This window comes from Erinaceus europaeus, chromosome 8 (assembly GCF_950295315.1).
Source record: "Erinaceus europaeus chromosome 8, mEriEur2.1, whole genome shotgun sequence".
In the NCBI taxonomy this organism is placed as follows: domain Eukaryota; kingdom Metazoa; phylum Chordata; class Mammalia; order Eulipotyphla; family Erinaceidae; genus Erinaceus; species Erinaceus europaeus.
In genome coordinates, this window is record NC_080169.1 from 90,428,347 (window position 1) to 90,445,332 (window position 16,986).

The window sequence follows — 16,986 nt, forward strand, 5'->3', positions numbered from 1 at the left end:
CCTTCATTATGTTAAATGCTAATTAATTTTCAGTCTAACTCAGTGCCATGTAAGCCCCTTGGGAGAAGGAAGGGTGGCTGTTTTATCTACTTCTGTTAAGTACCTTCATTTTAGAACATTGACAAGCAGAAGTGTTCAAGAAATGCATTGAATCAAGAAATAAATACGGTTGTAGAGAATAGAGATGAATTTAATTTTAGGGAAAATGTATTTTGAGTCATCCACACAGTTATCAGACAGCAAAATACTAGATCAAAATAACCAGGCCCCTGCTGGTCACCAGATCCCTGACTGCTATGCAAATACAGTGCTATGTATTGGTGTGACTGTGAATTACCAGCCATGCCATGCTGACTACTACTTTACGGTAAAATTCTATAGTTCACATCCAAGAACTGAGATTCATTTCATACTTGGAACACCTTACTCCAGTGTAATACATTTCAGGCTAAATAAACAAGAAGTTCACCAAAGGAAACATATTTCAGATTGACTTGGGGATGGAATTCATGGCCTCTGAAGAGCCAAGGCTATCAGAAATATTCATTTCAGAGGACAGGACTGGCGTCAAGGAGTCCTAGGACCTCTGCTGCTTCTAAATAAGCAAGGAGCTCTAAATTTGTAAGTCCTCCTTCCTGGAGGATGGAAAAGGGAATAGAGACAGCATGGTTGGATTATAAAATCCCTCCCAGCTGTAAGAGTTTCAGTTTCTATTATTATCGTGAGGAAGTTTTCACTAGGCAGGGGAATAGGGAAGTGGAGGGGAAGAAGCTGGATGACAATATTCTAACTAAATACATTTATTCTTTAAACACCTTTTCACTGTTTTCACCTCTGTTTACATCTGGTGACATTTCTGATAGAACTGTTAAAGCATATCTGCTACAAATAAACAAATTCTTTATCTACCTTTCTAAAACAAGGTTATAAACATCATTCTTATAGGAAGTAACTAAGTTTCCTTCTACTTTATTGTGATCAAACTACTTAATTTGATCAAACATAATTAAGTTTGGGGCTTCACAACTTTTCTTTTGTTAATAACTAGCTATACTTTTTATTTCTAAATATCAAGAATCCTATTTGTCATCAGTAGTCGTAAGAAGAAAATAAAACAGATTGAGTGTGTGAATGTCAAATTTATGCCACACATTTAATTACTTTAATACCAAACATTAAAATGAGTTTTGCTAAAAGTCCGTATAAGCGAGTTTTATTTATCTCATAATAACATAATTAGACAAACTAGCTATTACTAACTTAAGAAATTATTAAATGAAATTTCAAAAAAAAGCACAGTTGAATACCACATAATATAGTGAATACAAATTGGCTTTAATTGTAGTTTATTGTATCATTTTCAGGAAATATCACCTCAAGCTTTGCTAAAAACATGTTGTCTTAATTTGAAGTAACTCACTTCATCACTGTAGTAGTAACTTTCTCACATTTCTTTTTTTTTTTGTATTAAAGACATAACTATAATTTCACAAGATTTCTGCATGTATTCCCTAATTGAGGTTTATTTTCATTACATCAATTATTTCTCCCCGGAAATGTGTGGTGAGATAAAAGATAACATTAATAAATACAAGAGGAGTGATACATCTGTTACTGCACAGTTTGTCTTACATAATTAGGGCATTTAAAAGTCAGCATTATTACAAATACATTTTCAGAAATTATGATTTTTCTTAACTGATAAAACACAAAGGCTCCATAGAATCAGCCCAAAATCATGCCAGCTCTCCACTTATGAATAAAACAGGATTCCTGATGATCCCTTTCAATTATTATTAAATGGCATGGCATTCTGTATTTTCAAATATTATACGATAAAAACTGATGGAAGATTTCAAAAAATGAAGCAATATCTTGGGTTATTTGAATGAGGAATGTGGTTGCAGCTTATCTATTAAAATGGTATAGTTATGTGAAGGACTGAGTGGTGATACACCTGGTTGAATGCACAGATTACAGTGTACAAGGGCCCAGGTTCAAGCCCTCATTATCTCTCTCTTCCCCTGGATTTCTGTCTTTATCCAATAAATAATAAATTGATTAAGTGTTAAAAATGTTATACTTATATGCAACACAATGTCAGGCTAAATTGTTTTAAAGAAATAATCACTGGACATGGGAGATAGATCAGTGGAAAAGCATATACCTTGCCATGTGTGAAACTCAATTTGATCACTAGCTCTATACGGTGAATATCACCAGAGAACTCCAGGGATGTGTGTGGGTGGTGTTTTGATGTCTCCTATCTCCCCTTCTCTCTCTATTTATTTATTTATTTATTTATTTATTCCTTTTTGTTGCCCTTGTTGTTTTATTGTTGTAGTTATTATTGCTGCTGCTATTGATGTTGTTGTTGTTGTTGTTGGATAGGACAGAGAGAAATGGAGAGCAGAGGGGAAGACAGAGAGGGGGAGTGAAAGACAGACACCTGCAGATGTGCTTCACCGCCTGTGAAACTACTACCCTGCAGGTGGGGAGCCGGGGACTCGAACCGGGATTCTTATGTGGGTCCTTGCACTTTGTGCCACCTACTCTTAACCCGCTGTGCTACTGCCGACTCCCTTCTCTCTCTTTTACTTCCTCCTTTTCTTTCTCTAAAATGTCTAGAGTAAAATTTGAACTGGGGAGGGTGCACTGCAATTCTTTTTTTTTATTTAAGAAAGTATTAATTAACAAAACCATAGGGTAGGAGGGGTACAATTCCACACAATTCCCACCACCCATTCTCCATATCCCACCCCCTCCCCTGATAGCTTTCCCATTCTCTATCCCTCTGGGAGCATGGACCCAGGGTCATGGAGGGTTGTAGAAGGTAGAAGGTCTGGCTTCTGTAATTGCTTCCCCGCTGAACATGGGCGTTGACTGGTCGGTCCATACTCCCAGTCTGCCTCTCTCTTTCCCTAGTAGGGTGGGTCTCTGGGGAAGCAGAGCTCCAGGACATATTGGTGGGGTGTTCAGTCCAGGGAAGCCTGGCCGGCATCCTGATGACATCTGGAACCTGGTGACTGAAAAGAGAGTTAACATACGAAGCCAAACAAGTTGTTGAGCAATCATGGACCCAAAGCTTGGAATAGTGGAGAGGAAGTGTTAGGGGGATACTCAATGCAAACTTTAGTGTACTTCTGCTTTCAGGTATATATTTTGCAGTAGTTTACAGATATGTGTGAACATATACTCTCTCTCACAGAAACTGGTGTATATCTAGGTTTTGGGACTTTGTTAGAAAGTGAACCACCTGGGATGGAATTAGAGTATACTATGAAAGGAAAGGTCTCACCCGAGTAATGAAGCTGAAGGGTTGTCATTCCACATGTGTAGTCTCTGGACACAGTCTGAGGTGAAGCATGTTGAGGTGGCAATCGTAGTGTTGGTTAGGTTGTGATCGGCAGATGCAACATTATTTGATATGGATTGGGAGAGGCATATGTGAAAGTGGGCCCTATCCAATGGTTCCAGGACTGGGGGAAGTAGAGGCTCTATAGTGGAGATGTGAGGCTCCTGCTGTCTTAGGGTTCAAAAGGACAATCGATAGTTAATGTTATCATCACATTATTTGGTAATTGGGTTAACTTTGAAAAGTCCTTTTGTTAGGGTTTTCTGTACAGTACCCAGTATCTAGTATATAGCTGTGCTATTGGTTGCTACTGATCTACTTGGTCTAGGCTTTTGCAATTCTTAACTAATGTATTGTCTCCCTTAATAAGAACTCTGGACTTAGGCAATTCTATAGCTGATTCAGTAACCTAATAATATTTATTCGATTTTTCTACCAGTCTATCTTTTGGTGGGTATGTTGGTAAGAATTTTATTTAGGGTTTTAAAGTAACTAAAGCAACTGGAAATGTCATGTCTTCAGAGAATCTTTAAAAATGAACAAAAGGTCAGTATTTTCTTGTCTCAGGGATTGTCAGAAGACTTCCTGGCTATCCTATTGCCCAAAACTTCACTTGGCCCTCTCTAAGCCAGTCACTGTCCAAGACAGTTGGCATTGTTGTAACTGATTTAAAAGCATACAAGCTTATTTTATAAAATATTGGCGGGATGTCATTGTTTTTTCAGAAAAAAATTAAATACTTGAACAAGCTTGGACATTAGAGAATGGAGGATAACAGAGAGGGGGAGAGAACGAGAAAGAAAGCAATCCTAATCCATCACTCCTGAAGCTCTCCAGCACAGGTGACTGGGGGCTCCAATCCAGGCTCTTACTCATGGTAAAGTGTGAAAAAAATCCCCTGGCCCCTCAGGATTTCCTTTGGAAAGAGGACTAGGATGTAGAAAGAAAGAAAATGAAAGAAAACACTAAACTCTGCCATGATTTTTTTTTCACTTGTAAAAAATCGGAGCAGTTTTTTTTTACCTGAAAAAAAAAAAAAAAAAACCCTTTGATTAAATTTTGACCTCTAACCAATTCTGAAAGAAAAGTTGAGAACTGAGAAGCTAAATGAGGGCATGTTCCTTCCTCTTAGTAATCTGAGCCAAGTTTTAAATCAAGCCCCAAGTGAGTGCCTGTCATTCAGTTGGTGTTTGACAAATAAATAAAGGAATCTTACAGTTGTTGGTTTTCTTTCTCTAATGAGAATACTGAAAATAGAGATGGAGGAGAACTTCAGCCTACTACTGACATAATATTTGGTATTTTCAAAATCAGTTAACTTGTGAACAGATGAGTGATAAATATTCTACATGCATATATCTTATTTTGTCCTCTTTTTTTTTCCCTCATCACCAAGGCTTTGCTGCTTCAGGATGACTTTTTCAGATATAGAGAGAAACAGATACAAAAAGACAGAACAAGAGAGTGAAAGAGACCACAGCACCAAACCATCCTTCAATACTATTGGGGCTGGGCTGGAACCTGGGTTATGCACATGACAAAGCAGCACACAATCCAAGTGAACTATTTTGCTCATTCACTTATATCTTATATACCTATAATAATATTTACATCCTATATACCTATATTCTATATACCCTAGAGAATTCAGAATCGAAATCAATGAAACTCAGAAGAGTTTTCTCTTCCTCTACTCCTCTCCCTCTCCTTCTCTCTATTCCCTCCATCTCCTCTCTCTCTCTCTCTCTCTCTCTCTATATATATATATATATATATATATATATATATCAAGGTTCCTTTAATATGATGGACCAGGTCTAAGCCTGGCAAAGAATCACAGTATGTCAGTGAGGTATTTCACTTATCTAGAATAGTTTCATTATCTAAAATAATAATAAATAAAGTGATAATAGCATCAAGTGAACTACTTAGAGAAAATCCAGTATAAGTTTTACAATCAGTGCAAGAAGAAAACTCACAAGTGTGAAACAATCTGTTATATGAATTACTCACATTCTCTGGTTTCTCTTCAGACAGTATAAATCTTTTGCTTTTTACTGAGCTTCACACAAGGGGGATAATTATTTAAAGTACTTAAGTAGTATAGTACAAGGCATTTAATAAAAGTACAATTTAAGTATGGATAACACAGTTAAGATATTCTATGCTCAGAAAAGATGATTAAGGAAAACAAAAATTTGAGATAGCACTATAAACAATGAGCAGATAAAATTATCATAGTTGTGGATAGCAATCTGGAGAAATTTCAGAAGGCTGGAAATGGACCTACCCTATGACCCAGTAACTCCTCTCCTAGGGATATATTCTCTTACTAATCTTTTGTTGATTGTTAAGTGTTAGTTTAATTCCACTGTGGTCTGAGAAGATGCTTGGGATGATTTCAATGTTCTTGAATTTGCTGATGCTATCTTTGTGTCCTAACATATGGTCTATCCTTGAGAATAACCCATGTGGACTTGAGTAAAATGTATATTCTAGTTTCTTGGGATGAATGACTCTGGAAATGTCCAATAGTTCTAGTTTATCTATCTTCTCATTTAGCTCCCTCATGTCTCATTGGGTGCATAGATGTTAATAATTGTTAAGTCCTCTTGACTGACTGATCCACTGAGCATTAGTAGTGTCCATAGCTATCTTTTTTAATTTAATTTATCTTAAGATCTATCATGTCAGATATGAGAATAGCTGTTCCTGCCCTTTCTTGTGGGCCATTGGCTTGTATGGTAGTTTTCCATCCTTTCACTTTGAATCTGTGTTTGTCTTATTGAGTTAGATGGGTTTCCTGTAGACAACAAACATATTGTTGGAGTGTGTTTTCTGATCCATCTTCCTACTCTTTGCCTTTTAATAGGTGAATTCAGGCCATTGACATTTATTGATATCAAAGATTGAAGATATTTTAACACCATTCTTGTGGAGTTTTAGAGTGTTCTGATATTTATGGTGGTCTGTTTATAGGAGACCTTTCAGAACTTCTTTCAGGGAAGGCTTGGTGATAGTTGATTCTTTTAATCGTTGCTTGTCTGAGAAAGTTTTTATGCTTCCATCTAGATTGAATGACAGTCTAGCAGGATACAGTAGTCTTGGTTGAAAGCCTTTCTCATTGAGCATTTGATAGATGTCTTGCCATTCTCTTCTGGCCTTAGTGTTTGTGTGGAGAAGTCTGCTGCTAATCTTATGGGTTTTCCTCTGTAGGTGACTCTTTGCTTTTCTCTTGCAGTCTTCAGGATCTTTTGTTTATCCTTATTCCTTTCCATTTTAAATATGATGTGTCTTGGTGTCTTTAAGTCTGGATTAATTCTGTTTGGGACCCTCTGGGCTTCTTGAACCTTTATGTCTTTGATGTTGTCTAGACTAGAGAAGTTCTCAGCTATTACATCCTGAAGAATGCTTTCTTCCCCTCCCTCTCTTTCTTCCTCTGGTAAGCCAATAATGCATATATTATTTCTTTTTAAGTCATCCCATAGGTTTCTGTTTTGTTTTCAGTATCTCTTAATCTCTTTTTGAGATCTCTTACTTCTTTTTTAGTTGTTTCTAATTTGTCCTCGATCTTGCTAATTCTTTCTTTAGCCTCATTTATTCTATTCTCTCTGCCCTCTACTGTTTTCTGGAGTTCATCTGTTTTGTTACCCTGTTCTGATACTGTTTTAACTTGTTCAGCTAGTTGTGTTCCTAACTCAGCTATCTCAGCTTTCAGCTCACTAATAACCTTGAGATAATTAGTGTTTTCTTCCAGAGTCTCATTTGTTGTTTCTGTATTTCTGATGACAATTCTTTCAAATTCTTTACTCACTCCTGTTATTATTTCCTTAACTAGTGTTTGGATGTTGACTTCATTATTTTGTGCTTCATCCTTTGGAGGGCTTTTAGCTGGACTCTTGTCCTGATTAATTTCTCCAATATTTCTTCTTGTTGGTTTAACAATTTTATATAGGTTATATAACCATTTATATAGCCATTCTATGAGGTCCCTCTCAGTACTTTCCAAATTACTGATCACTCTTGCCTGGATTGACTTGTGTCTAAGTAAGGTAATTAAAGGGTTCACAGTTGTTGAAGTTGACAGTTGTTTCAATAATATTTTAATCCCTGAGTTGGAGCTCAGTGGCTTAAAAGCCTCTTTTGTGTTGTTGTTTTTTTTTTCCCTGTAGGCTATGGGAGCCTGAAGGCTTTTAAACTATAAGTAGGCTTCTTAGCCTAATCACTGACTCCTGACCAAGAGATAAAGCAGGGTGTGGCAGAAATAATCCAGTGGTTATGCAAAGAGACTTTCACAGCTCCACTGCTTGGCCATGGAGGTATAGATCCTCTCCTGAGTTTCCTGGTTAGTTCTCTGTCCCCTGGTGTCAGTACAGGGCCTCACTGCTGCTGCTCCAGTTTCTGAGGTCAGTAGCAGTGGAGACTCACAGTTGCATTTGGTGAGTCTCTGGCGAGTCCCTTTCTCCCTTCAGCTGCCCCCTTGTTGATGAAACAGACTGGAGGTGGTGTCCCAAAAGGCAAACTGCGGGACTGTTACCAGCAACTTAATCTCTCCCTAAGCTCCTCTCTGTCCAAGAGCCACATGTGTTTGTACTCATCGGTGATTTGGTGGGTTCCTGAAATCGTTCTAGTCCTGTCTTGTTGCAGTCCCAGGTGGTCTCCTTTGATATTCCTAATTGACCTGGGGGAGGAGAGGAGAGAAACACTGGGATATATCCTAAAGAGACAAACATACACATCCAAGGAGATCTCTGTATACCTATTCTCATAGCAGAATAATTTGTTTTTGGTTATTTTTTTCCCTTTTGTAACCCTGGTTGTTTTTACCATTGTTATGATTATGATTATCTTTGTTATTGTTATTGATGTCATCCTTGTTGGATAGGACAGAGAGAAACGGAGAGAGGAGGGGAAGACAGAGTGGGGGAAAGAAAGATAGACATCTGCAGACCTGCTTCACAGACTGTAAAACAACTCCCCTGCAGGTGTGGAGCCAGGGGCTCCAACCAGAACCCTTATGCTGGTCCTTGTGCTTTGTGCCATGTGCACTTAACCCACTGTGCTACCACCTGACCCCATAGCAGAAAAATTTGTAATGGCTAAAAACTGTAAGTAACTTAGGTGTCCAACAACAGATGAGTTGTTCAGAAAGCTGTTGTATATATACATGCTTAACTACTAGAAATAATTAATTCACCTTCTTCAGCTCATCTTGGATTCAGCTTGAAGAAATGACATTAATTGAGATAAGCTAGAGAGAGGATAAATATGGGATGATTTCCTTCATGGGCAGAACTTAATAAAAAATAACAGAAAGGCATGATACAAAGTAAAACTTGGTCTGGTGATTTAATACAAAGTAAAACTTGGTCTGGTGATTTGTTTCACCAAAAAAAAAAAAAAAAAAAAAAAGAACTCTGGAGAAGGAAAGTAGAATAGGTGTTGAGGGGAGGTGTGGGGACTTTCAGGTCCTATTACAGGATGATGGACCTAATCTGGAATTGAGAGTGTTTTGCAGACAAATATCTTGGTGAGATTAGAAATTGTACCAGTGTGTCAACAACTGTACTGTAAACCATTAAGCTCTGTATAAAATAATAATGATAATAATAATGGAAAAAATAGCATTTTGACAAAATCAAGTTCTAGTAAAAAATAAGGTAGAAGATGAGAATCCCCTAGACATTCTAATTTCTAACTGATTCTGGAATTAAAATTCTGAACAATTTAAATAGTAAATTCTGAATAATCAAAACATTACTGATTTTTTTTCTTTCATAAGAAAAAGGAATTTGGGGCCAGATGGTGGTGCACCTGGTTGAGCACACATGTTGCAATGCTCAAGGTTCTCAGTTCAAGCCCCTGGTCCCCACCTGCAAGGGGACAGCTTTGCAAGTGGTGAAGTGCTGGGAATACTGTGAGAACTAGGTTGAGTGTGGTAGGTTTTTCCCATTGAAAAATGGGGAATAGAGGAAATGAATCTCCCTGTCAGACTTCTTTCTTTCTGAGGTTGAGCTTGGGAGAGGAATGGACCTCAGTTTTCTGCTTCCCTATTAGCTTACTCAGTCTCCAGAGACCCTGCATTTTTCTGCCTCCAGGGGCTCCACATTCCTTAACTCATTAAGCAGGCTCCCCTGCTTCACACTGCATTCCTTGATACAGTGGTCTGCTCTCTTATTATCTACATATCAATGTTCTGCTTTGTCTAACAAATGACTTAAGGTATCCTCCCTATTTATCCACCCATTCTGCTCATTTTATATATTCTTTTTCTACCCTCAAGACCCTCCCTGCTTGCAGGGTATTATTAATCCTAACAGTTAAACCCCTCACAACAGTTGCTAAGGAAGTTCCTACCTTTCCCAGCTCCCTTTTACCTTTCTCCACCCCTTTCCTAACCATGTATGGTATTGTCAAGCCATTTCTGTTTCTGACTTGCCACTTCTGTTTTCCAGCCTTTCAGAGCTTGGATATGGGGATGAATAAAGAATTTGAACCATCTTGTCACCACCAGCTCAATTCCTGAGCCATCTCTCACATGGCTGAGTGAGTAGCAGCCCCTGCTGCTTCCAATCACGTTCCCTCCAACCCAGAAAGCACGTGCCTGAGAAGAGGCACCCCCAAACTAGCCCAGCAGTGAAGCAGTGTTGCAAGTGTCTCTCTGTCTCTCTCCCTCTCTATCACCCTTTTCACTCTCGATTTCTGGCTGCCTCTATCCAATAAATACAAAAAAAAAATTAAAGATATTTTTTAAAAAGGAAACATTAAAAAAAGAAAAAGAAATTTACAGAGAAGACCACATTTCAGAGATGCAGCAGACTTCAATTGTAGAACTTAAACAGGTGGAGTAATGGTTGCAGTGGTGGGATAAATACAGATTATTCCATTGCAGTTTTTATAAAGCAGCCATGTTCCTTTTATTTTTCTCACTTTTTTTTTTTTTGGATAGCATTTTTAGCTTTTTACTTGAGCCATTGTGATAATAGGGGCCATCTCCAAATAGGGCCCTTATTTAGTAAAATTGCTGTAATAAGAAAATGGATTAGTTCACCATCACCTAAAAGCAAGAGGGATACTGCTGATTAACTAGAAAGCCTCTGTCAAGACAAGGTCCAATTTTATACAAAGGACTGAGCTCTGTGTGCATGCTAGTCTGGCATAGCCTAACACCTGAGGCCTCCAACTTGCTATAGCAAGTTCATCTTTACTAAAATACCTTTCACAGAGTTCAAATCAGCATGCTGCGTTTCAGTGCCTTGGGCCACAGGGTTTAAATGATAAAGTGTAAGTAGAAGTTATTTTGGAGGAAGCAAAGATTAATAATAAAAAAAAATCACAAGAAGTACTGCCAGAATATAGTAGCAGAATATGAAGTTCTCTCTTGAATAACAGAACTATAGTGGGTTGGTTAATATTTTTCATCCTATTCCCAATAGCTTTTATTTTAAGAAGTCAGAGTTTTCAAACTACAAGGCAACCTTTATTCACAAAGAAAGTTAAGTATTCTGAGTAAACCTTGCATTAATCTGGGCTATTACACTAGATAAATCTGCATATACCCTGGTAAACCTCCTACTTGAGAGGTTTACTGCAAGATCTATAATATCATAATTGAGAACTGAGAAGAGCACAATATCTGTGCATGTCTAAATCAAGATCAGGGAGAAAAATGATAATCCATTCACTAACTTCTGGAGAACATCCATGATTTAAGTCAATTCATGTATTTGTGTGACTGTACTATCAGTCTGAAAAGTTTGATGGTTGAAACTTATATACCTTTCCATGCTTGCTACCCATGTTCAAGCCCTAGCAACTTCAGTGTTATGGTATCTTTCTCTTTCTTTTTTATTATTGTTTTTAAATTTTTTATTTATAAAAAGGAAACATTGACAAAACCATAGGATAAGAGGGGTACAGCTTCGCACAATTCCCACCACCAGACCTCCGTATACCAAACCCTCCCCTAATAGCTCTCCTACTCTTTAACCCTCTGAGTGTATGGACCAAAGGTCATTGTGGGATGCAGACGGTTGAAGGTCTGGCTTCTGTAATTGCTTCTCCACTGAACATAGGTTTTGACAGGTCGATCCATACTCCCATCCTGTCTCTCTCTTTCCCTAGTGGGGAAGGGCTCTGGGGAAGTGAAGCTCCAAGGCACATTGGTGGGGTTGTCTGTCCATGGAAGTCTGGTTGCATCCTGCTAGCATCTGGAACCTGGTGGCTGAAAAGAGAGTTAATATACAAAGCCAAACAAACTGTTGAACAATTATAGTCCTAAAGGCTGGAATAGTACAGGTGAAGTGTTGAGGGGTCCTCCATTTCTGTAGATAGCTAGTAGGCATATTTTTGTTATATTTCAAAGGGCGTAGAGCTATACTAGTATTTTTTTTTGCCTGAGCCTGAAATATGATATGCAGGTGAATCCTAATTATTGTCTGGTGATGATGAGTGGACAACATCTGGAGATGGTGTCATAGCTGGAAAAAGACCAGAAAGTTGGATCAGGGAAAAGAGTAGATCCCTAATATGAGAAAGGGGTATAAATATTACTGTAAACCTCATTGATTTGATGTGATCTGGGGCCCATAATTAGCTTAGGAGCCTGTGGGACCTCTCCATCCCTCTAGATATGAGCTCACATTCTGTGGTCATGAGTAGGAACATTCCATGCTGCCCCAGTATTGACCCCTCTTCTTCAGGTCTATCAGAGTATGTTGTCCATTCTCCCTTCAGAGGATGGAACATTCACTACAATTGTTGATGTAGGTTGAGGGCAAGATCCTATGGGGGCCCACAAAGGGGTCAATTTTGTTGTTCCAGATAAAAAGGACCAGTATCAATACAGAGAGGAATTTATTCAAGCTCTAGGCCCATCAAGTCTGTTTAGGAATCTTAGGACTCCCTGATTGGGCCCTAGCTGGTGGAATGGCCTGATAGTGACTAAAGAGTCATTGTTAAAGTATGCCAGTCTCTTGCCCTTATTCTGCTTTTGCAGTCCTTGCTTTGATAAGGTTAGCTTTGGAGTGAGTGAGAGAACTGTAATAGGAAGTAGGTGAGGAGGGTATCTAAGTCTTAGTGGGCACTATTTCATTATGAACTTGATACTGACTCACTACAGACTATTGTGTATTTTTGCTTTCAGGTATATATTTTGCCCTAATTTATAGATACATGTGAACATATGCTCTATCTTACAGGAACTGCCCTATATCTAGGTTTGGGGACTTTGTTAGGAAGTACACCTCCTGGAATGGAATTAGAGACTACCATGAAAGGAAAAGTCTCACCTGAGTGATGAGGGTGAAGGGTTGGCAATCCATGCCGATGTCTCTGCACACAGTCTGAGGTGAAGCATGCTGAGATGGTACTTGTTGTATTGATTAGGTTGGAATCAGCAGATACAATATCATTTGGCCTGACTTGAGAAAAGTATGCAGAGAAGTGAGCCCCACCCTAGAGGTTCCAGGATTGGGAGAAAAATAGGCTCTATAGACTGGAAGGGGGAGATTCCAGTTGTCTTAGGGTTTAAGAAGACAATAGTTATTGCAATAATCACATTGTTTGGCAATTGGGATAACTTTGAAGAATCCCTTTGTTAGGATTTGCTGTATCATATACACCCTCACCATATTTCATGTCCTTTGATATAGTTTGCATTACAGCTATGCCACCAGTTGCTTTTGTTCTCCTTTGACTAAGCTTTTAAGAGAGTCAACATATCAAAGACTCAGCCTATGCATTAAAAAGACTCAGTCTGTGCTTTAAACAGTTTGAGATATTCAATCAATTTTTCCCCTCTCTTATTAATTAAATAGTGATTTATATGACTACAAATTGATAGGAGTGTACATAAACACCATTCCCACCACCAAAAGACTGTGTCCCATCCCCTGCCCCATGAAGCTGAACATTCACCCTCACCCTCCACCCAGGGTTTTTTCTTTGGTGCCCTACTCCAAATTGAGTCAACTCCTGCTTTGAATTTTCCTTTCTGTTCTTCTTTCTCAACTTCTGTTTATGAGTGGGATCATCCCATACTCGTCTTTATATTTCTGGCTTAACTCACTTAATATAATTTCTTCTAGCTCCATCCACAATGGGTCAGAGAAGGCAGGTTCATTGTTCTTAATAGCTGCGTAGTATTCCATTGTGTATATATACTACAGCTTTCTCAGCCACTCATCTGTTGTTGGGCACCTGGGTTCCTTCCAGGTTTTAGCTATTATAAATTGTGCTGCTATGAACATATGTGTGCATAAATCTTTATGGTTGGGTGTTAGGGAGTCCTAGGGTATATCCCCAGGAGAGGAATTACTGGGTCATATGGAAGGTCCATTTCTAGCGTTGTGACAGTTCTACAGACTGCTCTCCAGAGAGGCTGGACCAATTTACATTCCCACCCGCAATGAAGAAGGGTTCCTCTGTCCCCACAGCCTCTCCAACATTTGTTGCTGCTGTCCTTTTTGATGCATGCCATTCTCACAGGAGTGAGGTGGTATCTCAGTGTTGTCTTTATTTGCATCTCTCTGACAATCAACAACCTAGAACAGTTTTTCATATGTTTGTTAGCCATTGGATCTCCTCTGAAGTGAAAGTTTTGTGTATATCCTCTGCCCATTTATGGATGGAGTCATTTGCTTTTTTGTTGCAAAGTTTGCTGAGCTCTTTGTATATTTTGGTGATTAGTCTCTTGTCTGATATATGGCATATGAAGATCTTCTCCCATTTCGTGAGGGGTCACTTTGTTTGTGTGATTGTTTCTTTGGCTGTGCAGAAGATTTTCAATTTGATGTAGTCCCATTGGTTTGTTTCTGCTTTAGTCTTCCTTGAAATTGGGTTTGTTTCATCAAAGATGTCCTTGAGGTTTAGGTGGGAAAGTGTTCCACCAAAGTTTTCCTCTATGTATTTGATAGTTTCTGGTCTAACATCCAGGTCTTTGATCCATTTGGAGTTGATTTTTGTTTCTGGTGGGATAAGGTGGTTCAGTTTCATTCTTCTGCATGTTTCAACCCAGTTTTCCCAACACCATTTATTGAAGAGAATCTTTTTCCTCCATTTAGTACTTTGGGCCCCCATATCAAAGATTAGATGTCCATAGGTGTGGGGGATTAGTTCTGGGATTTCAATTCTGTTCCACTGGTCTCTGTGCCTATTTTAGTTCCAGTACCAGGCTGTTTTGATGATGATGGCTTTATAATATAGTTTGAGTTCTGGGAGTGCGATGCCTCCATTTCTGTTTCTTTTCCTCAAGATTCTTTTGGCAATTCTAGGTGTTTTATTGTTCCAGATAAATGATTATAGTTTTTGTTCTATTCTCTTAAAGAATCTTGGTGGAACTTTGATGGGAAACATGTTAAATTTGTATATGGCTCTGGGGATAATATTAATTTTGATGATTTTTATTCTTCCAATCCATGTGCATGGGGTGTCTTTCCATTTCTTGGTATCAGTTTCTATTTCCTTGAATAGTGACTCGTAGTTTTCAGTATACAGGTCTTTCACTTCTTTGATCAGCTTTATCCCTAGGTATTTTATTGATTTTGTTGCAACAGTGAATGGGAGTGATTTCTTAATGTCTTCTTCTTCAGATTGTTTGCATAGAGAAATGCCACTGAGTTTTGCACATTGATTTTGTAGCCTGACACCTTGCTATATTGCCTAATAACTTCCAGTAGTTTTCTGCTGGATTCTTTAGGTTTTTCTATGTATAGTATTATATCATCTGCAAATAGTGAGAGCTTGACTTCTTCCCTTCAAATCTGTATTCCTTTGATTCCTTTCTCTTGCCTGATTGCTATGGCAAGAATTTCTAATACTATGTTGAAGAGTAATGGTAATAGTGGACATCCCTGTCTACTCCCAGATCTGAGGGAGAATGCTCTCAGCTTCTGTCCATTGAGTATGATGTTTGCTGTAGGTTTGCTATATATGGACTCCACCGTCTTGAGGAATTTCCAGTCTGTTCCCATTTTTTGTAGTGTTCTGAGCATGAATGGGTGCTGGATTTTGTCAAAGGCTTTCTTTGCATCTATTGAGATGATCATATGGTTTTTGGCTTTGCTTTTATTGATGTGGTGAATGATATTGATTGATATGTATGTTAAACCAGCCTTGCATTCCTGGGATGAATCCCACTTTGTCGTGATGAACAATCTTTTTGATATACTGTTGTATCTAGTGGGCCAGGATCTTGTTCATTATTTTGTCATCTATATTCATCAGAGATATTTGTCTATAGTTTACCTTTTTAGTTATGTCCCTCTCTGCTTTTGGTATCAGAGTGATGTTGGCTTCATAGAAGGTGGAAAGGAGTATTCCTATTTCTTCAATCTTGTGTAAGAGCTTTAGAAGTATAGGTATTACCTGTTTCCTGAAGCTTTTGTAGAATTCGTTTGTGAAGCCAACTGGTCCAGGACTTTTGTTGTTGGGTAGATTCTTAATATCACTTTTGATTTCTTTGTCTGTGTTTGGTGCATTTAGGTTTTGTAGTTCTTATTGGTTCAGTTTTGGAAGGGCATATGCTTCTAGGAATTCTTCCATTTCTTCCAGATTCTCTAGTTTGGTGGTGTATAGTTCATAGAAGTTTTGCACGATTTTCTGAATTTCTGTGGTGTCAGTTGTGATATCTTCTCTATCATTTACAATTCTATTAATTTGAGTCTTTTTTGTGTGTGTGAGTCTGGCTAGGGGTTTGTCAATCTTGTTTAATTTTTCAAAAAAACCTACATTTTGGCTTCATTGATCTTTTGTATGGTTCTCTTAATTCGATGCTTTTATTTTTGCTCTAATTTTAGTGATTTCTGCCCTTCTGCTTTCTTTAGGGTTCCTTTGTTCCTCTTCCTCTAAGTCTTAAGGTGTGCAGTAAGGACGTTTATTTGGGCTTTTTCTTGTTTTTTAATATGTGACTCTGATATTCCCTCTTAGTACTGCTTTAGGTGTGTCACAAATATTTTGATAGCTTGTGTCTTCATTTTCGTTTGTTTCCAGGAACGTTTGAATTTCTTGCTTGAGTGTCTCAGTGATCCAGTGGCTCTTAAGCAGTATGTTGTTTAGTTTCCAAATTCTGTGTCTTTTAATAGTTTTCTGTTTGTTGTTAAATATTAGCTTTACTCCACTGTGGTCTGAGAAGGTACTTGGGATGATTTCAATGCTCTTGACTTTGTTGATGCTGTCTTTGTGGCCCAACATGTGGTCTATTCTTGAGTATGTGTTGTGTGGATTTGAAAAGAATGTGTATTCAAGTTTTTGGGGGTGAAGAACACTGAAAATGTCCAGGATGTCTAGTCGTCCATCTCTTCATTTAATTCTCTTGTTTCTTTGTTGAATCTCTGCTTCGTTGATCTATCTAAGTGTGAGAGTGGGGTGTTAAATCTCTATTTTTTGTATCACTATGGATGTATTTTTGTAGTTCTTTCAGTAGGTGTTGATGTATTTAGATGGTCCCTCATTGGGTGCATAGATGTTAATAATTGTTCAATCTTCTTGGTGATTGATCCTCTAATCATTATGTAATGGTCTTGCCTATCTTTTATTACTTTTATATAATTTAAAGTCTATTGTGTCAGAGATGAGAATGGCTGTTCCTGCCTTATTTTCTTGTCCTTTTACCCTTTATGATAGTTTTCCAT

The 16,986-nt window shown here is 38.2% G+C and overlaps 1 protein-coding gene across 1 annotated transcript in view; it reads left to right on the forward strand.

The window, feature by feature from the left end:
• Nucleotides 1–205: 205 nt before the first annotated feature.
• The window catches only part of LOC103115258 (potassium voltage-gated channel subfamily D member 2), a 33,179-nt gene continuing 16,398 nt past the window's right edge, over nt 206–16,986 (forward strand). Inside the window, exon 1 of the mRNA XM_060195662.1 lies at nt 206–367. Coding sequence (XP_060051645.1) covers nt 206–367 — 162 coding nt within the window. The remainder of the gene's footprint in view (nt 368–16,986) is intronic.